This window comes from Pelobates fuscus, chromosome 4 (genome assembly GCF_036172605.1).
Source record: "Pelobates fuscus isolate aPelFus1 chromosome 4, aPelFus1.pri, whole genome shotgun sequence".
NCBI lineage: Eukaryota > Metazoa > Chordata > Amphibia > Anura > Pelobatidae > Pelobates > Pelobates fuscus.
This window is the reverse complement of record NC_086320.1, coordinates 60,825,124-60,850,805: the sequence shown is the minus strand read 5'-3', so window position 1 is coordinate 60,850,805 and position 25,682 is coordinate 60,825,124. Positions and strand designations below refer to the sequence as shown.

Sequence of the window (25,682 nt, the reverse complement as noted above, 5' to 3'; positions counted from 1 at the left end):
ATCCAGAAAGCAAAGCAGGCCGCTTTTACAAGAGAAGTCGTAAGCCAAGGGAGTATAGTGATTATAGCAATCCCCAGAGGGAATATGGCTCTATAAAACCCCCAACCATGAGACTAGACTTCATGATGGGTAAAACAAAACTTTAATGGCAGCCACAGCTGACCTTAAATGCAAGGGGCACTCCCTCATGGACCTGAGAGAAGACTACGGTAAAAACACACACGATTACATTGGCTCTCTGGTCCAGGACACTCCCATGCAAAATAGGTCAATCCCTCCCCTGTTCATGGGAGATAATTGAGTCAGCATTGTATTAAATTCAATTATTTTCCAGGCAAAGAAAACACACGAAAAAATAAAAAAATAAAAAGACTCAAAATACCTTCAAAACACAAAACCCACACAAGTTACATCCCCTGATAGCCCCGATCTAGGTGACCAACATATTAAAAAATCACCTTGCTTTCTTTACACAGCCCTCATATTGATTGGATTCAGGGTGGAGTATTATCTTGGGGTGATGCATACAACCAATCAAACCTATCTATACTATTAATGTACCTACTGCCACACCTTTATCCACAGAAATACGTTCCCAATATGTCGGTTAAAGAGGTGTTCAACAAGATTCATGCTGAAACGCTGCCACCACACAGAACTTAAGACTGTGCCATTTATTTATTGCCTGGTACTACGCATCTTAGAGGTCATGTGTATCAAATATTAGGGTTGTGCATGGGAAAAATGTTCGGTTCGGGACTTCAGAACTTTGGATAAGTGTAGATGTAGGGTTAGTTTAGGCGTAGGGTTAGGGTTAGGAATATTGTTAGGGTTACCAAACTCTTACAAGACTCCTCTCTGTTTTGCCCATTCTACATCAATCATTGAAGTCATCCCATTGTTCTTAACCCTTTTGTCTTGTGCAACACCCCCACTGTATTCTAAGACCTGATTAATGAGGTTGAGAAATTATTCATGTATATGTCTTGGTGTATCTTGACGATGTACTCATCTTCTCTCCCGATCTCCACACACACACACACACACACACACACACACATCACATTCATGTTAAGACAGTTCTACAGAGGTTGTTAAAGAATGGTTTATATTGCAAATTAGAAAAATGTCTTTGGCTGAGGTTAATTTCTTGGGTACATAATTTCTTCTGGTTTTACTATGGATCCCAAAAAAATTAGAAGCCGTACTCAACTGGCCCTTAACCAAATTTCTAAAAGCCATTCAGCGATTTATGGATTGATCCAAGGGTTTTCAACCTTAATAGCTCCTATCCTGAACCTAACAAAGAAAGGGTCTGTGACAAACTGCCATTTGCCACTGGGCATTGGAGAGGACGGATTGCTAGCCTCCTGCCCTGCAACTATGGCCCTGGGATGTATTGCCCTTTAAGGAACTGAGTTGGGGCTTATGGACTTATATTATGCTGTTTCTGGCCCTTTAACTGTGTTGTACAAAGAATGGGTAAGTTTGAACTGATTCAGTCGAAGTGCCGAAGTCGTTGCCATTCGAATAACGAACACGTGGCGGTGACCATTTTAACTTATTCGAACGCGGTCAGAGGTGTGTGCTCGGTGTAAAATAGACCAACCGCACAGCCCAAATCCATGGAACTGTTTTGGGCATGAAAATGTACTTGCGGTCGGTCAAAAGCGACATATCTATCTTCCTAACGGCTGAACGGATTCGAATGATTTTTGGGAATGTTTGTATTTGGAATGTGCTAATTAATCATACGTGACTTAATATTGGATATTGGATGTATAGTTTTGGATATTAATATTGGATGTATAGTTTTAGAGTTATGAAAGTTGGGTAAAAAGTATGTTTTAAACTGTACGACTTATTGTGTTACCTCTCAGGCTAAAGGGAGGAGGTGTGGGATGTAACCATTGTTTGATTGGCTAATGTATAATTGTCTGTGGGCGTCTCCCTTGCATGGGAGAATTGCATTAAAGCAGAGTGTGTGTCATTAAACCTCAGTTCTTCTTGACTCAAAACACGTAGTGTTGTCTCGTGATTGGAGGGGACAGCTATAGTCACACTGGGGATTGCTTTGCGCTGCATACTCCCTTGAGCTTTAATCACTTAGCACTTTTAAGAGCTTGTTCCTGAAATGCTCTCCTGGAGGAGAGGTCTTCCCCACACAGTCCTGGAGGACAGAAGCTGATCCAGGGTGGACAGAAGATGTCGAGACTCCAGTTAAGCTACGGCGGTTGTGGTGTCTGGTGCGGTGCTTGTGGCTCAGTATGACATTAAAACTGACTGGAGCCATATGGATACGGAGCTATTTTGCAGACACTTGTCTCAAGACACCAGCTTGTGCAATTTGTGCTTCTACCTCACATGCCTCAGACTATTGTCCCATCATGCCAGAGTCCACACCTAGGACTCTCCAGGAGAGACAGACTATGATGGACAGATCATGCAAGGACAAACTTCATTGTCCTATTTTTACCTCGGGAAGTCATAGATATGTAACAACTTTAATGTAGGTACATGTGGCTATAGTGCCTGCAGATTGTTACATGTGTGTTCACATTGTTTTAGGGCTCATGCCAAGTCCATGTGTCCTAATGAAGGTCATGCTAAACCATATTTAACATCCATAAACATTGGTTCTTTGGCTCAAGCATTAGCTTCTCACTGATCCAAACATCTAGTGAATTTCTTGAAAATTCTAATTATTATTACAAGTGCACTTGGAGAAGCGAGAATTAGACACCAGATACCTGTTGGTATTCAAAATAAGCCTCTGCCGTTTTATTCATCAGCTGGGTTTTATACATTAAAAAGTAAGTGCTTACGTGCAAATACAGTAATAGGAAGGGAGTACAGATAAGACATAGGGATGAACATCATGTACACATAAAAAATAAGTTCCAAGATAAGAAAGAACAAAAAGAAGAGACATCTCAGGTGGGGGCTCTCTGCTCCTGGAACTAGACATATATGGTCTTAAGTGTTGTGCTAAGCATCATGCATTTCCTTTCCTGAGTCCAAGTTAGCCAATTTTAATATAGGATATTATGACACCTATAAGCTTGAGCCTTGGGATCAAGAAATTCTATCACACACACGTTAGTTAATTTCTTGGGTATCCTGCTCGATTCAGTCAGCATGGAAGCGAGCCTGCCCTCAGGCAAAATTGATGGTATCCTACAAACCTTAAATGACACTCTGCATAATAGGACATGCAATCGAAAGGAATTGCAATCTTTGTTGGGCTCACTAAATTTTGCTATACGTATTATTCCGCAAGGTAGAGCCTTTATTTCTAGACTCCTCTGCCTCCTTCCTCTATTGCCAAATGACTAGCATATTTGCCTGGATTCACAGGCTACTGCTGATTTATTAATGTGACGCAAATTTCTTGTTGCAATGGAATGGCATAAGTATGTTTTTACCACATTTGTCCATCCATTCTCCTGTCATTTTGACGGATGCTGCAGCATCAACAGGTTTTGTTGCCATATTTGGCAATGAGTGGCTCTGGGATGGTTGGTCAGAGGTTCAGCACATCGAAGGGTTCTCACGCACCTCAGCCTTATTCAAGGTATACCCTATAGTTGCAGCAGACATGGTATGGGGTCAGTTTTGGGTAGGTAGCTCGGTACGCTTTTTTTCCTACAACCTAGCTACCTGCCACATCATAAACAAGGAACGTTCCTCATCTCTGATGATCATAAGATTCATGAGAAGACTGACCTGGCTGACTGCCTGTAATCAGTTTTATTTGGGGTGTTGTCATGTACCAGGGATCTATAATACTGCAGCTGACAAATTGTCTTGCTTTGAATGCCAGGCCTTCAGAGACACGTTAACCATGGCCTCCCCAACAGCCACTGCAGCACCGTGTTTTCAGGATCTTGTAATGGACTAAAAGAATTGGCAAGTCATAGTCTCAGCTTGGCTAGTTTAGCCCTGTCTGAAAACACTAAACCGTCCTACAATAGAGCCTTCAAACAGTATAAGAGATTTATGTTAGAACATAACTTGGTTCAGTTTTTTACCATTTCAACGCAGTGTGATCCTTGTTTGCAGATAGCACGGTTCTCTAGGGTAAACAGGCACAGTACTTTTATTTTCATATAATCCAGGCACTTTATTTCTAAGTCCACACAGGAGACAACAGCAAATGAAACCATAAATATAACAAATCCCTATAAACAAAAACCTAGCTCGTCTGAGCACTCACTAACATCAGGTTCCCTATATCTCAAGAGTTTAAACTATAACAGAATAATTGGTTTCACCAACCTAGTGCCTTTGTCAGATCTCTGCACTCAACACTCAGTTAGCATGTGGCTTCCATTCCTTCTAGAAATAAACAATTCTCTCCTTTCCTCACTCCAGTGCTCTCAGCTAGCCTGCTGCTTTCCTTTCTGCGCTCCCAGTGCTCCAAGCCAGCCTTAACTGCTTTCCTTTCTGCACTCCCAGTGCTCGGTCTCCTTGACTCTCTCACAGGAGAGAACAGCGTCTCTCCTACCTGCTTCCCGGGAGGAAGCCAGCAATCCCCCTTTACCTACCTAGCAGGGAGGGGTTTATTCCCACTGCTGCAGCTGATGATCTCCAGCTGAGCAGTGGTTTGGAGAAAGATCAAAACTCTGACCTGGAACTTATTTCTCGCAGTTGTATGCAAACTGCGGAGTGGAGCATTGGACCACCCTGCTCTCCAAATGCTCCACCCCAGGGTCCCATAACTAAACTTTGGTTTGTGTTGCCTAAAACACATACTACACATACTCCCCCTGGGGTTAAATGTTATAGGCCTATCTGCCTTCACTTTCTCACAGCTGGTAGCTATTGCATCCTTTTGTCATCTCAAACACCATTAAATTATATTTAACCGGCATCCAACACCACATGTATACCTTATACCCAGATAACCCTAGTTTTTTTTATCATCTTACCCCATTAAAAACATACTAAAAGGCATACAGATAACCGGTACCACTCCTCCAACCACAAGATTACCAATACACAGACCGTTATTTAAGGACATGTCTGACTTATTGGATACTGCCCAGTCTGAACACACCACAAATCTGGTAATCAAAACAGCCATTTATTTGGCTTATTACGGTTTTCTTAGACCTTGCAAATTTAGCATACATGGTAACAAATACGCACAAGACTGCCTCAAACATTCCTATCTCATTAAACGACAAGATCACTATATCTTGTCCCTACCCGTTACTAAAACAAGTCAGCTGGGTAAAGTAGTGCATATCACATATTATCCTACTTCAAACAAGGGGTGCCCGGTAAAAGTACGGAATACATATCTCCAATCATTACCGCCTCAGTCTGACATCCCGCTGCTAGTCCTCCACAAAGCAGTCTTAACAGCGAAATTCATGCACTACGTACGCATATTACTGACCAGACTGTCTGAACGCTAGCATTTTTTATGGCCATTCTTTTCGGATAGGGGCAGCTTCCACAGCCTCTAGTCATGATAATCCAGTACACTTAATTAAGTCTTTTGGCCGCTGGAAGTCATCAGCATTTGCTTAGGCCCTTGCGAGATAGCGCAGCTAAGCGGACAAGGGCACATGTAGGAGTGTGGGGATAGATGCGTGGGAGTGTCTTTGGAAGTGTGTGTGGGGTGGGGGGGGGTTAGGGCTATGTGAGCTGGTAGGGGGGAGGTCTTTCCTCAGTGCCACTTGGGATTCGGGCCAGCAAACAGCTTCCCGCCCGCCCACCCCATGTAGGATTAGTCACAGCGAGCCGGGGGTATGTCCTTGCCAATTAAGTTTGAGGGGTTATGTTTAAGGATGGAGGAAGTTCATTATGTTTGCAGGTCTAAACCTCCCCTGCTTCAAAAGGTTTAAGATTAGGTTGCCTGAGGTCTCGTGCCCATCGAGCGTGGATAAGGTCAGCTGATGGCAGGCATTGGAAGGATGTTTTTATGATGAGGGGGGAGGTGAGAGGAAGTGGTGATTAGGAACCACTGTATGTTTATTGGCAAGGACGGTTGGGTCTCTGTATAACACTATATGTTGAGTTATATATGTATATATGTTAATTTATTACTATTTATATCAATTTGGTTACAGAAAAGAAGATTTTAATAAAGTTATGGATGTGTTATACAGTAATGTTCATCCATACTAAGTTGTCTGTCGTTATTGGGGGGTTGAATGGGGTTAGTTATGTTTATGTTGCATCGTAATTCCCCACTACGTACATACATGTGTATACCTCAACCGGTGTTAGAAATGAGGTCTGCCTTTGTTAAATTGTCATCTTGAGGTATTTTCTTTGCACTGTTTCATCTATGCAAATGCATATTTCTTTGACAAGACACTGCTAATTTTTACCCTCTTTATTACAGGCCTACCGCATACATCTGTTTCGGCACACTTCAACTGACTTGTTCATATCTATAATTTACACCATGCTATACATACGTTTACGTTACAAGAATAGCACCGAACACAAAAATATATTTTATATATATATATATATATATATATATATATATATATATATATATATAAATATTAATAATATATACACTCTGAACAAAATTACAAATGCAACACGTGTGTGTGTGTACATATACATATACATATACACACACAAATTTGATCTTGGTTTATATTTATTCATAAAAGGTCATTTTGATTTTAGTTTATTAGTTATAAGCACTTTAATAATACCCACTTATGTCATTTAACCAATCTTGGCGTTAGGACCTATACTCACATCAGATCGAGCAGTGAGAAGAGTGGAACACATTTGGAATGCACACACCATCACTTCCACATGAGTGGAAGGTGACTTATAAGCACACGAACCCTAGCCGCCGGAATGAAATGGAACGCATACTTGGAACACATGACATCTTTGCGCGTGCTGTACAATGTCAGAAAGCCAATGGAAGCATGGATAGATCAATTAAGAGGGGTTTTATAAAAATATGGTGGGCAGGAAGGTTTATATTTATGCTTCACTTGTACTTTCTGCAGAATTGTCCCCAATGTGGGATGAAATGCATAGGATTGCTATTACTAACCAATGAGTAAGTGAATAAAATGTATTTAGCACTTGATCTTGCTTATGTTTTATCTGGTTGCACCTCACAGATTTTCAACTCCATTTGGACAATATAAATGAAATAAACACTCCTGAAACAAGCACTACTCTGAATGCTCTCTTTTGACTTGCATATCGTGAGTGGCCAATTGATAAAACCTATATTGTCTGTTATAATTTTTAACTTCCTTAGCAGGATCACCCCTATATATATGTTGTAGATTTGAGGACATCTTCAGGGTAGAATCTTTGGAAAAAAGGGAAGCTCATTGTAAAAGTAACTTTTTTGTATAAATACACCCCTAGCATCCCCTGGACACTTATACTTCTGCCAAGAGAGTGTTGGGCCCTAAAATATGATATATATCCATCCATGTGGCCTTTGTCACTGATTATAGCGACTGACCTTTCATTCCTTTCACCTCTGCACAGCTTTTCCAGATTAGGAGAGGTTAAGGCGGTTGGTTGTGCCACCTTATGGTAGTTTTAGCCCTGAATAAAAGTAAAATGTGTAAGCCATTTGGGTAGAAATCCGGTCAGGATATAAGAGGAGAAATATTGTAGTTGTAGAAATATCTTAGAAACCCCCAAAATTTGACTATTTCAGAAAACCAGCTGTTAGAGCAAATTGGAAAGGTATACATCTGAGTTAAAACCATAATCCCTGGATATTTTTACTATCTAGACATTGACGTGGGGTAGTAGAATTTACACCTTCATTTCTCAATTAGTAGAAGCACCATCTATAATGGTTACTTATATGGATCTGGTAACTGCTAATAATGTTGGCTTCTGGGGATCAATTGTGAATAGTTTATAATATAGTATAATATGGTATCTGTTTTCAATTTGTAAAATCAAGTTCAAGAGGAATTCAATAAAAAGTTTAAAAAGGAAAACCAATACAGAGAGCTTTCCACATTTACTATTATTATAGAATGCCAATATATTCCACATAGCTTTATCTTATATTCATTATATTATAGACCAACAGAAATGTACAGTTATGGTAAAAAGGGAATTGTTGAAAATGTGATGTTCTGTGGAATGTCTTACAACAACCTGGAACTTTGTGAATATGACTTTCACCTTCACCTCTTTATCCCAAATGTTCTCCCCTTTGGTTTTTCATCTCTATTTAATTGCCTCAATCGCCCCATGTCTCCCCACCCATAATAGTGTGTTATTTCTTTTTTTTTCTTTCTAACCTCAGACCTTATATTTCAGACCCTTTAAAACAGTATTAACACCCAGCACTCCCAAGCAACCAAGTCCTGCAGAATGTACAAGTAATATTAAGTCTAGATATGGTAGTATAATATGGCACAAAAAAGAAAGATTTGAGGAAGAAATGGATACCAACGGCACCAATTACTCCTATTTTTCATATGCTTATTAAAGGGTCATAAGAAAAGGTAACAAATGTAAAGCTTAACCTTTTTCCTGACGGAGGCCGTACTGCATCGAATATAGAAATTCTGTATTTTATTTCAGTTCTAGAGTTTGCAATATATTTAAGATTCTGTTTAGACTTATTAAATTTAAAAATGTGAATTTAAGGGAGATTCTATACAGTTTCTTGGATTGAATTTCTTTGAATTTACCCCATCAGAATTCTAATATCTGTAAATGAAATAAAATTAGCACAAGAAACAGTCACACCAAGATTCAGTTTATAAAAACAATAAAAACAAACTGCCGTTTATTGGACAACAAAATCTGTTAATATGGGCGATGCCAAAACATAATACAATGGGTGGTGGGTAATTTGAATTCAATGGATTACAGAATTGAATTCAGTTTAATATTCCAAATTAACCAGCTAACTCAGTTGTAATGCAAATACATTTAGAAAAAAAAATGTGCATTCAATTTCGTGTCGCACCCATCCCTTTAGTCAATTAAGTTGCAGACAATAATTATTGCATATTCAAATAGTTACTATTGTATTTTAGTATATATCTGCATTTTTTTGTCATGTCTAAAGACATATTTGAGTTTTCAATAATCACTATACCGAGCATTGTGGACCCCATTTTTGATATAAAGTATATTTATATAGAATTTAGTAAAACATGTTTTCTGTTCTCCTCAAAGTTTATTAAATGGTCAGGAATGTCTCAAACTCCTAATTTATGAGGTATTTAATAATAAAAAATGTTCCTACATAAAGTAGGCCAGTAATATGTCCACCTTTAAAATATTAAAATTGATCTGTTATCAGGACTCGAGTCCTGCAGGAATGAGTGGGAACGACGTTCCTGCACTTTCCTCAGCAGGAGCGCCGTTCCCGTTACTAGTCCTGCAGGACCTGCCCTTTGAGTAGCAAGTCTCTCTGATGCTCAGATGGTTAAAATATCCTTTGGAGGCAGATATTTCTGTAACATGTAAGTCACACCATGGTTACAAATAACTTAAATCCAAAGCTTTGCAGCATTAAATACAATGCATCTTCACCGGTATTAAAGTTGGAGTTTGGAATGTGCAGTTACTGTATGTGATACACGGTGTATCCTTACAGTGAACTTTCAGAATTGTGAATCCACTGATTGATAAGACATTCTAACTCAGACACACTTTAACAATACTGACACTATACTGAAACTGCAGACACCCCACTCTTACCTCTAGGAGTGTTTGGCTGACCTGCAAAGATGAAGAGAGATAGTTAGTTTCCACTTACTTGAGCCAAGCAGATGCTAGCAATACTTAAGGCTAGGACCAGAAGAGGGGGCACCCACTCTGGACAGTCTGAGCCATAGTACAACCTATGGCTAGGGAAAAAGGCTGAGTATCCTTCCCTCTGCCCGATTATGGGACCCACAAGAAAAACCCCCAAATGAATCAGCTAACACTAGCCCTGGAGAAAGTCTCAAATCCTTATGTTTATTAATAACCTGGGAAGAGGGCAGTGATGTTTAAGTTAAGCTTGGACTATGGGATGGGAGGAAAAAGTGCTACAGGTCTTTTAACCCTTCAGGAGTCTCCAATGCAACATGTGGTGTCAAACTCAGCTTTTACATACACAACCCTGGCTTAAGCAATGGGTTACTAAACCTTAATCCCACTCTCTCTAATAGGTAGCAGATTATCATTTTTACTGCAATATTCCCACGCAGACACCATCATGATGTTTTTTTATTATCAATAAATTGAGATCATCAGGGGTCCTGGTCAAATGTCCACATCATTTGCATACTATGATATAAATAGGACTTCATTTATTTTATTATTGTGTTGGGCTGTGAAGGGCATTAATGTTCAACATCTGGCTCTTTAATGGATACATTTAATTTGAATGAGCCTTGAACTTTTAAACATGCAATAATTAGTGTAATAGGCACACCACCAGCAGTCTGACCTCAGTGCAAAGTGACATGTAAGATAGAAAATAAGGGTGCAAGTGGTGTAGTCAACCTACCACTTTAAACATTAAAACATCATGAATAGAAGATTGAGCATATAAAAAAATTACATAACCATGGGCAATAATTATTCTGAAAATAGCTTACAAGTATATGCTATATATATATATATATATATATATATATATATATATATATATATATATATATATATATATATATATATATATATATATATATATATATATATATATATATATATATATATCACGGTATGAAGCCAATACAACAGTTAGAATTACAGCAAAATAATTTTAGAAGAAACATCATGTACTGGATAATAAACAATTTCAGAAATACATTCCACTAAAGTGTCAGCTAAAGTTGATGTCAAAGCAAAACTGACAAAAGGGGTGGACCTTGGATGAGTTCCCACACTTTTTCTCCAGGACTTGACCCCTGTCTGTTATAATGATATATAATCTATGTTTTTCTGTTACCCAGTCTCCATACGTCAGATATCGTGTATCCATCCATGCTTTAAGTTTCACTGACTGATGCAATACTAGGCCTGATTTAATACCATGCATTATAGGAATGCTGGGCACAGTGAAAGAGTTCAAATAGCAATGTTACCATGGGGACCAGGACAAGTTGCCAAAGACTGAAAGTGTGAATTGCAGATAAGCTGGTGAGGAGATTCAAGGAATTTCCATAGGAAGAATTCTAGAGTTCATCATGCCCAACCTCCAATTTTGGATTTCCTTTCCATTTACACAAGATCCACTCAATTTTAAAAAGGAACAATTGCCTGTAATGGGACAAATGTTAGTGTAGCTGGGTGCATGCTCACGGTCATTCTTAGTGTAGTGGTACTATAAGACAGGTATAGCCTTTGGTTAACTCTGTATATATATTAAAACTGTGGGAATCAAACAGAATCTTCATAATAAAATGTATCTTTAATCACCTCCTAAAGTATTATTTCCAAATTATGTTTTAGGTTAATATTTGCTCAAAAGGAAACAAAAAGTGAAAAAAAAATAAAAGAGTTAGCAATTAATTGTAAGTTATGCAGCATGAATGCACACCCTCCATAATAATTGTGTGAGTCATTATGAGAAGTCATACTCACCCACCCCACCCAACACCCCCATCCTGATAATCGATGGAATATACACACTATAGGGTTCATGCAAGATAGATTAGGAGCTTCAAAAATGAATATTACTTGGGGTAAAAAAAAATACCAATATGTGAAGATGTATTGGATAGTTTTAAGTCAACAACACAATATATGAGATTTATAGCAGGTTACAGCTGGTAGAATAGTATGGTTTAATATTTAGGCAGGTTATAGAATAAAAGGTTGTTTTAAAGCCAGTTGGTTGTCTTTACCACAGTTAATTATTGGTGTTATATTTTTAAATATATATTTGACTTTATCTTTAAACAGAAAAATAGGTTTGGTGGGATAACAAAAAAATTGCATATTTTTTATGCTGACTTGTTGACTTTTGGTTAATAAGGAAAGGTTTGTTTAGCGATTTACACGATATATTGCAATGTGAAGGACAATCAAAATTTGAGGTCAAATTTATATTTTGAGAAACTATAGACCAATTTCTAATCATAAAATCTAATAGCATAAACACAATATTGCAGTACTCCAGTTTAATAAATAATGCATCTTTCAACCTCCCCATTTCTTAAAAGGTAATTATAATGCTAATAATGCAAATAGAACAGATACTGTAGTGTCTGTTTCTAATTAACATATTACATATAATCTCTTTTCTCCACCCACTGCTTGAACACTGTCCAATAGAAATCTTCACACCTATTAACATGACAAAGGCTATTGGTGGGATACTCAATTTGCATTTAATTAAGGGAGGGGTTTATGGTTTAGTCAGGGCAGTTCTCCTATAAAAGACCATTAGCAGGCTTACAGCCTTCAGAATTTGTCTTCTTGTTGGTTTAGCAGGAACCTCTTGAAGACTTTGGACTCTAGGAGACAATTTCCACGTGTTGAACTTGTGAAAGATCACTTTTTCAATATTCCAAAGTGATATCTCAACCCAGAGTTGATAGTAATATTGTAAAGGTAAGATCTACACTTCCTTATAACCTGATACAAGGATGTTTGAATGGAGTGTGATTATTTTGTTTTTTTTAACACATCATGGTGACATAGATAAGTTGCAAAGAGTAGGTTAAAATCGTAGAGATGGAAACGGTCTACAGCTCCTCTAGTTTGAATTTTTGGTTATTTTGCTATACAACAAGATTTGTTTATAGAAACAAACTTTCTATTTCAGTATTCGGTTAAACAATTAGATATTCAGGGAATAAAATGTACATTATTATTCTTGTTGGATGAATAACATTTGGTTTCTTCGTGTATGTTGGACTAAATGTCACGTAAGTCTCAATCACGCTATAGGTTGAGAGTTGTATTACACAGTAGGTGGAGAGAAATGTTTTAATGTGTAGCTTGGTTTGTAAAACTGGTTCTGTCCTTTAATTCATAGCATATAATTCATTTGGGGTTAGTCAGGACACTCTGGATCTGGAATATTAACAGGTGATTTCTGAACGTTGGTTCAAAATTTGATTTGGTTAAAACAATTCAATCTATTAAATACCGTTTGAATTATACACTATAAATATATATACACACACACACAATTTGGATTATTAAAAACGATTATTAAAAGTGCTACCTACTTTTACATTTAAGGTCTTGATATTATACACACAGTCCATCTGTTATACAGTCTCTCCAATTGTATTAAAATATTCCTCAGGTCTATTAACACACCCTATCAATGCATTTTGCTGTCTTTTTACCACTTTCTGGAGGCATATCTCTCCATGGATCCACTCTGAATAACTGGTCTTGTCCTCTTCCAGAAACTACTAGAGATACACTGTACCATGCTTTCATTATTTATTTTGTGTTTGCGAAGTTCAACTAATCTTTGGCAGGAGAAAAGGAGTGGGAGAGAATTGTTCTACATGGAATGGTCTGAATTGTCTTGTAGTTTAGGTTTCCACACATCATAGCTTTAGATTGCAATGTTTTAAAAAGATTACAAATCTGTATTCTGATTCAGAACAACAAAACTATAATTTTGGTAAATGTACAGAGGATGCCAACACATGGGATATTAGCATTCACTGACAGTTTGTTAAACATGTTACAGCAAAACATTGGTTAAATATTAGCATCATTAGTAATGAAGATTTATCTTTACCTACAATAGATTATTAAAAAGCAGTTTTTAAAACTAATGTTTTGCACCCTCAGGTCTACGCTTCAGATCTGAGTAAAGATCCTGCCTTCCAGCTCATTGCAATGGAAAATACATCCGAAAACCAAGAGATCCAGATGATTCCAGAGCAGTACCAGGTTCTTGAAAAGCTTGGAGAAGGGACCTTTGGTCAAGTTTTACTGGCTCATGACAAGCTAGCAGGTACATAGTTTGAATATCCCCAAAGCCTTTGGCACACGTGGGTATATCTAATAACGCAATATCTAGAATAGTTAATGGCTATAACAACCTGTAATTCAAGCAGAAATTTCACTTTTTGCACAACCTGGTAGCCAACAAAGTTATTTTATTTGTCTTTTTATTTACATTGTATATCCTGCTGCACTGGCACAGCTAAAACAATAGGCAAATTAAATTAATTTCCAAGTGTCGCATGCACGCACGATGCACCTGGAAATAAATACTGGAGCACAAAGAGAACGGTCTTAATAGTATTAAACATCCTCATGCTACTCCTGACACATTAATGTTACTATAGTTGATTGTATTCATGAAAATTGTTTTAACAACCGTCTTGATAATTTTTACTAGGTCGATCAGTGGCGCTAAAACTGATGAAGAAAGAGAAAACCCACCAAGATGCCTTTGTCAAGGAATTCAAGGTTGCGGTCTATCTTTCTCATCACAGGGGGATCATTACTACCTACCCCTACTTCTTTGATAACCTGCACAACTACATCTATGTCCAGGAGGTGGCAACAGCAGGGACCCTTGAATCCATTATTGTTGAGAAGGTAAGAAAAAGCTAAACAATTGCTTTGGAATAATCTCAGTGGTATTTTTAAGCAGATTAGTAACAACGCATGGTCTTGTTAGAGTTTCTATGCTAACTTAGGCATGGGCAACTTGATACCCTATGTACTATAACAAAATCTGGCAGAGGAGATTTGATGGAATTTTATATAACCAAGAACAGGAAGGCAACTGATTACCAACACCTGTTCTAGCTGCATCTTAGTTTGGTTAAATAATTATCAATGTTCAGGTTGATTTCATTTAAAAAGTTTTAATAACAGCCATCTCCATAAAAAGTGCCAATTACTTTGTCAACTCTTGCCTAATATTGAAATATTAGAAATATTCTGTTCTGTGTTCAGCAGCATATATCCTTGAGAACTGGATGTATGACATACATTGATAATTAAACAAGTATGTAAATCATTGCTTACAACAAAATAACCAATATTTGAGAAATACTTTTGCTAGAGGAGAGTTTTCAGCTGATTTATCAAAATGTTTTTGAAAATGATATTGGTAAATGTGTTTATATTTTTCTCTACTGGATATTTTACTGAAATAATTGTTTTTCTAATCTTCTAGGTTGGGTTACCAGAATACATTGTGAAGCGTTGTGCTGCTCAGATCTCCGAAGCATTATTTTTCATTCATAATCAAGGGTTGGTGCATAGAGACCTGAAACCAGACAACATCTTGCTTATGGATAAAGAATGCCACAACATCAAGATCGGAGATTTTGGTCTAACAGAACGTTTTGGTAGATTCATCCCATCGATGTCTCATATAATACCATACATGGCACCTGAACTTTCTATTCTGGAACCTAACCAGTATCTACACTTGAGTCCAAGTATTGATGTCTGGGCATTTGGAGTCACCCTGTATGTAGCTCTCACTGGCTGCTTTCCATGGCTGGAAGCTGTAAACAGAGACCATCAATTCCAGATATTTGCAAGCTGGAAAACATATGGCAAGTTAGACGCTTCCCCTGTTTCCTGGCAGGGTTTCACCAGGGAAGCATTGGTCATGTTTTCCAGTTTACTTTCACTGGATCCTTCCTTTAGAATGTCTGGTGGCATTGTTTACAATTACCTGCATGTACCATGGAGATATAAAGAGCTGAATATTAATAGGTGAGAGGTTTGAGCTCTTTGTCAGCCAAGGACAGGAAGCAATAGCAATGGCAGAGCTTACAGATGTCATGACACTTATACATGGATATCAAGTGTAGTAAAAGGACCTCAGGTCTTTGAGGATGCCATGTACATGAAGGTAGGTTTGTATTATTTGTGTATTTATAAAATATTTTACCAGAAATACATTTAGATTTCTAGCATTTTTCTGCATGTCCTGGGCCCACTAACCCTACATCGTTACAACAGGGTACAATAGAATTTTCAAAATATTAATACATATATAAATTTAATACAGAACAGGTAAGAAATGTAATCAACCATTATTACAGGTTCATTCTGTTTTGAGATATGTAAAGAAGGATTTCTTAAAGGATTTTAGGCTGGGAGGGGATTTGAAAGTGTCCGGAAGGTTATTCCATAATAGCAGTGCTCTGTAGGAAAAAGAGGAACGTAACATTTTTATTTTGTATTTAGGTAGACTACTTAAAGTACTGGTACTGAATCGGAGGTTATAGAAGGTGGGAACAGCCGGGGAGAGCATTCTGCTCAGGTAGGGTGGGAGCTTTCCAAAAAAGCTCTTAAACACAAGGCTGAAAAGATTAAGGTTCCTGTCTGAATTCCAGCAATAGCCAATTTAGCTTTTATTATGTCACAATGGTTGGTCATGTCATTACAGTGTAGCAAAAAGCACCAGGATGAGTTTTACAATGTAGTAAGTTTATGAAGGTGGATTTGTGGTACAGGTGCATACACTACATCCCAATATAGTGTATACCTGTGTGTCTTAACCATCCTTTATCCCCTCTCATCCATTTTTAAATACTTCTAAAAATCTGCTTAAGGAGTAATCACATTACCCATCATTTCATAAAATTTAAATACATTTTTATACAATCTGTCCAATAATTTAACATATACCTTCGCTCCCCCCCCCCCCCATCCTCCTTTTAGCTTTATTGGGGGAAGGATTATGTAACATAATTGGATATACCCATTAAGGAAGATTTAGTTATGAAAGAATGCATCCATATATAAACCATTTTATTCAGGTGTCTTGTGCGTAAATTTGAATAGAGTTAATTTATATATGAATTATGCTTTATACTAGAATTTTCATATATATTTTTTTATCTTCTCTTTTTTTCATTAATAAAGTATTTAGATTTGAAAAATGTTTAGTTACAAGCACTTTAATCATACCCACTCTTTCCCTTTTTTCTACATGCCCACTGAATGACTTGAACAAAGGACTACTCACAGCCGATCGGTGAGGTGGAACGCATACATCATCGCTTCCATGACATAATTATGCGAATGGGTGTGGACTTGCAAGCACACGGGCTTGGGCACACAGAACAAAGTGTGATCACATCAAAAAGGGCAGAGCTCTGAACTGAATAGCAGTAAATCTGAGACGGAAACAAAAAATAGTTGATCCATCAATGCTTTCTATGGCTCCTAAGAGGGGTTTATATGAGACTTGAGGGTCTTGACATCCTTCTCTTGCCAGATTATTCTAGCTGGGTACTTTATGACCGGTAGGGTTTGGATCTTGTTCTTGCCATTCAGCTGGGACTTCAAGACCTGTGACTCTCTGGAGGTACTTGGATGTTGCTATCCTCCTTGCCTCTTCCTCGTGGTTGCCATATGCTTGTGGTACCCCCAGGTACTTGTAGATATTCTCCACATCTCCTATTCAGATTTCTGGTACTTGAAATCCTTCTGTCCTGATCTTTTCTTGCTGTCACACTGGCAATCCGCGGAGACTCCATGCCCGGTCAGCATTACAGCATGCCTGCACTTGATCAGCACGGACACACTAAAGCTATAAAATCGACCTCTTGCCTGGTCTTCCTCCGGTCTCCATGCTACACTGCCGGTAATCACGCTGGCATTCTCACGAATGCTGGCCGCTTCCAATTTAAAGGAACGGCCTCCGTTTTTTACGCTGGTGAAGCAGACGTCTCCAGGTCACCGTAACCAACTAGAGCCCTACCTGGGCTAATTAAACTCCCTGGTCCATTTGTTTGATGCCCTGTCATGGTTTCCATTTGTTTGGTTTATCTGAGAGCACGTTATATATTTAGGGTAATTCTGGCATTTTAACCTTGGCTTGTCAACTTTTCTGCTTTCTATTGTCCCTGACCTTTGGCTATTCTTTGTTTATTCTGACTTCTGTATACCTGATCTTGGCTTGTACTACTCTATTGGTGTTTAATCCGGCCATTCTAAGGTTTGGTAATAGGCTTACTGTCTTTTCATATTTGCGGTCCTTGTCGGATCCAATCTATCCTTGACATTACGACAGTACCATTATGGATCCTGCCAATATAAGCCAGCAAATGACTACCTACGAGATCAAAGTAGAAGAACCTGATCATAGGATGGATCAGTTTGCTCAGGCACTTCAAACTTATGACTCTCCAGCCTGCAGTGTCTGAGGCCTCCTACTATAAAATCCCTTCTATTAAGTTGACACCTCCTACTAGGTTTAGTGCTGAACCCCTCTCGAATGTCAAGGATTCTTGAATCAGATTGAGTATCACTTTGAGGCTTCACCTAGGTCTTTCCTTCTGACCGAACAAAGATTGTTTTTTTTTATGAACCAATTGACTGGTAAGGCTTTAGCTTGGGCTAACCCTTTGTGGGAAAGTGAGAGATCCATAGCTTATAATTACAAGGAATTTGTCAGAGTTCAAGCTGTCTTTCGAACCTTTAGGGAAAGAAAAATCTGCTGCGAAGGCTTTGATGCGCATAAAGCAGGGTAATCGTACAGTATTACTATGCCATCGAATTTCAAACTTTAGCTCACAAAGTCAACTGGACTAATAGTGGCTTGGTTACAGCATTCACAGAGGGACTGTATGACACCATATTAGACAAAACCGCTGCTAAAGCTTTAACAGAGGGGTTAAACAAATTTATAACGATGGAAATGGATAAAAGGCTCAGAGAAGGAGAAAAAGATGAAGAGCAAACCTAAGCATTTGTTTATTTCTTTGGCTCCTCATTTTTCTCTTCTGCCGTGATCCTGAACCTATGCAGTTAGGTGTAACTAAGCTATCAGAGGCTGAGAAGCAATACAGGAGAGGTGAGGGTTTGTGTTCTTTGTGGCAAACGAGGTCTTCTACGATGAACATGACCTATCCGTCCAGAAAATGTACGCATCTAAGGACCATTAGGGGACCAGCCTTAGGTGTTATGAGGCATAGTAGGAGACATGTACATAATTGATTCCTGCTTCCTATTTCGCTATCTTAGGGAGATGCCATTTTTAACAACAAAGCTCATAGATTTTAGAGCAGCAGAAAATTTCATATAGAAGCTGAATATACTCGAGTCATGCACCACTAAGAGGCAGAGCAACACCTTTTGGCCGTTGAGGCCATAGATATTTGACCTCTAAGAAATCCTTTTATTAACCAAGAGACATGTTCCATAAATCTATCAATAGGTGTTTTACATAAGGAATCGATTTGTCAGGTTATATCCTCTCTGTCCGGTTGTCTTGGGTTTCCCTTGGCTTTCTTTACACAACTCTCATAGTGATTGAATTCAGAGTGAAGTATTATCTTGGGGTGATTCACGCAGGGAAAGAGACATACACAACCAATCAACTATTATTATTATTAATGTACCCACTGCCACACCTTTATCCATGGAAATACCTTCCCAATATATGTCCGTTAAAGAGGTGTTCAACAAGATTCATGCTGAAACGTTGCCACCACACAGACCTTTCAACTGTACCATTGATTCATTGCCTGGTACTACTAAAGGTAGTGTGTATCCACTATCCCCATAGGAAAGTGTTATAATGGATGAATACATACAGGAATCCCACTCTCTAAGGGTTTCATACGTCACTCCTCTCCTGCTGGAGTGCTTGTTTTTTTCTTGTTTCTAAGAAGGAAGGTGACCTGAGGCCTTGTATTTTATTTCATTACAGATTATCTTTGATTTAATTTATTTTTATATTTATTTTTATTTATATTTTTATTTACATGTATTCTTATTTTTATAATTACCATTATTTTCATTATTTTTCACACTTTATTTCTTATTTTTTATTCTTATTTTATATGTTTTTTATTTTTTCCATTATAGTTTTAGTATATACATGTATTACTACTTGGACAGTTTTCCCATTGCAATGAATGGTTAACATGTATTTGCCTGGGTAAGGGAATAAGTGTCTATTTTCATCTCCAAATGGATTTTAAATGCACTCGAACAGTTGTAAGAACACTGGTTTATTCTATTTTATTTTATTTCACTAATTTTTTTCCCATTTGATTTCTTCATACATTAGGCTTATTTTTCCATAGGGGGAAGAAAAACTGGACACTGTCCCCATGTAAATGGCTATGATAAAATTATCCCACTTATACAAGCAGAAAAACATTAACTATATATAAATGACTAAGTTTACTCTTGTAATACAGACATAAAGAGTCATATCGAGGGTGGAACGCAGGGCATAGCCGTATGGAACGCACATGTCATCATAATGCTCTCAGGAAGGACGGCGCACCGGAAATGACGCAAGGAACCAGGAAGTGAATGCTGATCAGACCGGCAATTTGAAAATCATTAGAGAAGATTTCTAACAGTTGCGTTATTCGTGGAAACACCCAAGGTTCCAACAATCAAGAGCCATTTATAAAGAGAGACTCAAGGGGGAGGGTTATATTCTGCTTTATAGTATTTTGTTACTTTGTTAAAATATTTTATTGTTTTTTGTATAATGTTGCTTCAAATTTTGGGAGATTCGCTGAGGAAGCCATATTTTGGGTGAAACATGTAGGATTATTCCTAAGCAACCTTTGTATTTTTAAGCCTTTTTTAGCTCTATTTTAAATTTTGGATAAATAAGAGCTGTTTACCTGTATCCTGAGTCCGGCTCTCCATACTTGCAGCAGTTTGCTAAAGGAAGAGGCGTCCTGGTTATAGCCCCCCATACTATCAGGGGAGGCACTCTTCTGCGATTTATTCCACTACATCTTGTGAGTGCTCATTATATTTGCGCTTTTTATTATTTTCACAACAGTATTACGCTATGTTTTGTGTTATATTTGTAGATCTACAGCCACTTTCTCCTATACGCTTGTCGTTGTCTTGTACCAGAAATACTAAGGCTGATGTCTTGTCTAGTGATGTACCGAACTGTTCACTGGCGAATAGTTCCTGGCGAACATAGCGTGTTCGCGTTCACGCCGCGGGCGAGCACATGGGCGGTTCGATCCGCCCCCTATTCATCATCATTGAGCAAACTTTGACCCTGTGCCTCACGGTCAGCAGACACATTCCAGCAAATTAGAAGCAGACCCTCCCTTCCACAGCCTCCCAGCATCCATTTTAGATTCATTCTGAAGCTGCATGCTTAGTGAGAGGAGGGAAAGTGTAGCTGCTGCTCATTAGATAGGGAAATTGATCGCTAGGCTAGGGTATTCAATGTCCACTACAGTCCTGAAGGACTCATCTGATCTCTGCTGTAAGAACAGCACCCCAAAAAGCCCTTTTTAGGGCTAGAACATCAGTCTGCCTTTTTCCTTTTTTTCTGTGTAATGTAATTGCAGTTGCCTGCCTGCCAGCTTCTGTGTCAGGCTCACAGTGCATACTGTGCCCATTTGCCCAGTGCCACCACTCATATCTGGTGTGACTATAGCGTGCCTTTAAAAACAAAAAAAGTGTTTCACTGTAAGCTAATAGCAGTTAGTTGTCTGCAAGCGTCTGGGTGTCAGGCCTTCAGCGTGTGCTCTGCCAACCTCAGCAAGTGTAATTTGCCACTCATATCTGGTGTCACAATAGCGTGCCACACCTTTATCCATGGAAATACCTTCCCAATATATGTCCGTTAAAGACGGGTTCAACAAGATTCATGCTGAAACGTTGCCACCACACAGACCTTTCGACTGTACCATTGATTCATTGCCTGGTACTACTAGAGGTAGTGTGTATCCACTATCCCCATAGGAAAGTGTTATAATGGATGAATACATACAGGAATCCCACTCTCTAAGGGTTTCATATGTCACTCCTCTCCTGCTGGAGTGTTTTTTTTTTCTTGTTTCTAAGGAGGAAGGTGACCTGAGGCCTTGTATTGACTGCAGAGGTCTAAATAAAATAACCATAAATAATGACTATCCTATTCCTCGTATCAGAACGGTTCAATAGACTTAAAGGGGATGTTTTTACTAAACTGGATCTCTGTAGCGCTTATAATTTAGTAAGGATAAAGGAGGGACATGAATGGAAGACAGCATTCAATACTAGGAGTGGGCACTATGAATATTTAGTCATGCCTTTTGGCTTGTGCAACACCCCCACTGTTTTCCAAGACCTGATCAATTTTGTTTTGAGAGATTACATTCATTCATGTGTCTTGTTATATCTTGACATTAAACTCATCTTCTCTTCCGATCTCCACACACATCACATTCATGTGAAGACAGTTCTACAGACAGAAATAAGAAAAATGCCTCTTTGATCAGGCTGAGGTTCATTTCTTGGATACATAATTTCCTTCTTTTAATTTTTCTATGGATCCCAAAAAAATTAGAAGCCGTACTCAACTGGCCCTTACCCAAAGGTCTAAAAGCCATTCAACGATTTGAGGGTTTTTTCAATTACCACTGTAGGTTTATCCAAGGGTTTTAATCCGTAATGGCTTCTATCACGAACCTAACAAAGAAAGGGGCCAATACACAATACTGGCCTCCTGATGCTTTGTCAGCATTTGACAGATTACAATTGTTGTTTACTGTTGCCCCAGTTCATCATCCTGACTCCTCCAAACCATTTGTTTTGGAGGTAGATGCATCAGAAACAGGAGTTTGGGCTGTTCTTTCTCAAAGAGAAAATCACCAGAAAAACCACTACATGCCTGGGAATTCTTCTCAAAGAAATAGTCTCCTGCTGAACGAAATTACGATATTGGTAATTGCAAATTAACAGCCATTATTCTACCTCTGAAGGAATGAAGACACCTTTTAGAAGGATCCACGATACCTGTCATGATCATAACCGACCATAGGAACTTGGCATATATCAGCAAAGCCAAAACAGTTATCATCCAGACAAGTCAGGAGGTCTTTATTGTCTAGATTCAACTATATCATAACATACAGACCAGGTACCAGAAATACTAATGGGAGGACCTAACAGTTTGGTCAAGACATGGCTGGGGGCAAGACCTGATCCTCTGGCAGCGTTATATAGATGATATACTTATTATTTGGAGTGGTTCAGAAGCTTCTTTCTTGGATTTCACACAATATTTAAATCAGAATACATAATCTTAAATTTACATCATAATGGAGCAGAAAGAGCAGAAACTTCTTAGATGTGACCCTTACTAACAATGGACCCCATGTTGCCTCAAAATGCTATTTTAAGAAGACAGATGGCAATAGCTATGTCCATAGACAGAGCTGCCATTATGACCCGTGGCTCCAAGGTATGGCAGGGAGTCAATTTACACGAGTACGGCGTAATTGTAGTAATTTGGCAGATTTTCATCAACAAGCCAATATAGTTAAAGATAAATTGATTTGTAAAGGGTATAATAAACAACAGCTTAAAAAAGAAATCTGAAGAGTTACGGATATAGATAGAAATAGTCTACTTATGGATAAACAAAAAGGCAACAGTGGGACTGATCAGCCAACAAATAAATTTGAGTATGCTTTTCTTACTAATTTCAATACAGATCATCACAAAATTAAAACGCTGGCCAAACATTGGCATATTCTGAAGGAAGATCAGATTTTGGGTCCTTTCCTCCCTCAATATCTTCCTGTAATTTATAAAAAAAAAAATAGAAACCTAAAAAATTATTTGGCTCCAAGCTATAGTATTAAATCTAACAATCTATCATCTACCAGACAATCAGTGTCAGGTTTCAACAGCTATTTAAATTGTAAAGCTTGTAACACCACGCTTACCAACACTGGAATAGTGAAAGATTGTTAGTACAACTACTAACAAAAGATATAAAATCAAGGAGAATATTCATTTCCACACGGACTATGTAATATAATTTATTGCAGTGTCCGTTTGGCAAACAATATGTGGGGAAAACTAAGAAGAAACTTAAAACCAGAATTATGGAACATCTGAATAACATTAAAAGGAAGATGACAAACCATAGTGTCCCCATACATTGTAATGGTTGCTCAGTCTTTGATTGGAAGAAGTTACGATTTATAGGGATAAAACCCATGAAACCACATTGGTGAGGGGGAAATAGGGATGAGAGGTTGACACAAAGACGTTTTGGATACACCAATTGGGTACACTGGAACCAAAAGGACTTAATGCTGACATTGACATTATTTGCTTTTGTAATGCATTGGGAAACATGTGCCAATATATATATATTTTAAAGTTATTATATTCTTAAGTTTACATCAGAATGGAGCAGAATACACACACACTTTTTTAATTTAAATTTTTCTTCATTCAATTTTCCATTTTTATATTTCTAATTTTTATTTCATTACTTATTTTCTTTGATTTAATTTTTTATTTTGTTTTTTATTCTTTACATTTATTCTTATTTTTATAATTACCATTATTTTCATTATTTTTCATAGTTTATTTCTTTATTCTAATTTTATATGTTTTTATTTATTTTTTCCCATTATAGTTTTAGTATAAACATTTATTACTAATTGGACTGTTTTCCCATTGCAATTAATGATTAACATATATTTGCCTGGGTAAGGGAATAAGTGTTTAATTTCATCTCCAAATCGATTTTAAATGCACTCAAACAGTTGTAAGAACACTGGTTTATTCTATTTTACTCTTTTTTTTCCATTTGATTTTTTCATACATTAGGCTTATTTTTCCATAGGGGGAAGAAAAACTGGACACTGTCCCCATGTAAATGGCTATGATAAAATTATCCCACTTATACAAGCAGAAAAACATTAACTATATATAAATGACTAAGTTTACTCTTGTAATACAGACATAAAAAGTCATATCGAGGGTGGAACGCAGGGCATAGCCGTATGGAACGCACATGTCATCATAATGCTCTCAGGAAGTACGGCGCACCGGAAATGACGCAAGGAACCAGGAAGTGAATGCTGATCAGACCGGGCAATTTGAAAATTAGAGAAGGTTTCGAACAGTTGCGTTATTCGTGGAAACACCCAAGGTTCCAACAATCAAGAGCCATTTATAAAGAGAGACTCAAGGGGGAGGGTTATATTCTGCTTTATAGTATTTTGTTACTTTGTTAAAATATTTTATTGTTTTTTGTATAGTGTTGCTACAAATGTTGGGAGATTCCCTGAGCAAGCCCTATTTTGGGTTAAACATGTAGGATTATTCCTAAGCAACCTTTGTATTTTTAAGCCTTTTTTAGCTCTATTTTAAATTTTGGATAAATAAAAGCTGTTTACCTGTATCCTGAGTCCGGCTCTCCATACTTGCAGCAGTTTGCTAAAGGAAGAGGCGTCCTGGTTATAGCCCCCCATACTATCAGGGGAGGCACTCTTCTGCGATTTATTCCACTACATCTTGTGAGTGCTCATTAAATTTGCGCTTTTTATTATTTTCACAACAGTATTACGCTGTTTTGTGTTATATTTGTAGATCTACAGCCACTTTCTCCTATACACTTGTCGTTGTCTTGTATCACAGATACTAAGGCTGATGTCTTGTCCAGACAATTTGATATGGAAGATGATATTGAAGAGGTTATCTCCCACAATTCCCTATGAATGCATTGTAGCTACCACCTTTCTATCCTTGTTGTCTTGTGTGTTAGAAAAAATACAGACAGGACAAGCATTGGCACCATCTTAAAATGCTTTCCCTATGTAGCATCCATAAGGCCATATCCGCTATCTTTAGGCAATTTTGGTGGCCTACATTACACATCACTACCCAAGAGTATATCGCTGCTTGCGTAACCTGTACTAAAGTTAAGACCACTAGAAACCTGCCTTGTGGATTATTACAACTTTTCGATATCCCAGACTTAACTTGTTCACATTTAGCAATGGATTTTATAGTTGATTTACCTA

General features: G+C 37.9%; 1 protein-coding gene across 1 annotated transcript in view; it reads left to right on the top strand.

Moving 5' to 3' along the window:
* The window catches only part of LOC134609319 (serine/threonine-protein kinase SBK1-like), a 36,396-nt gene extending 11,020 nt beyond the window's left edge, over positions 1-25,376 (top strand). Inside the window, exons 2-7 of the mRNA XM_063452999.1 lie at positions 12,442-12,455; positions 13,843-13,906; positions 14,297-14,499; positions 15,086-15,636; positions 15,935-15,939; positions 25,249-25,376. Coding sequence (XP_063309069.1) covers positions 12,442-12,455; positions 13,843-13,906; positions 14,297-14,499; positions 15,086-15,636; positions 15,935-15,939; positions 25,249-25,376 — 965 coding nt within the window. The remainder of the gene's footprint in view (positions 1-12,441; positions 12,456-13,842; positions 13,907-14,296; positions 14,500-15,085; positions 15,637-15,934; positions 15,940-25,248) is intronic.
* Positions 25,377-25,682: the final 306 nt, after the last annotated feature.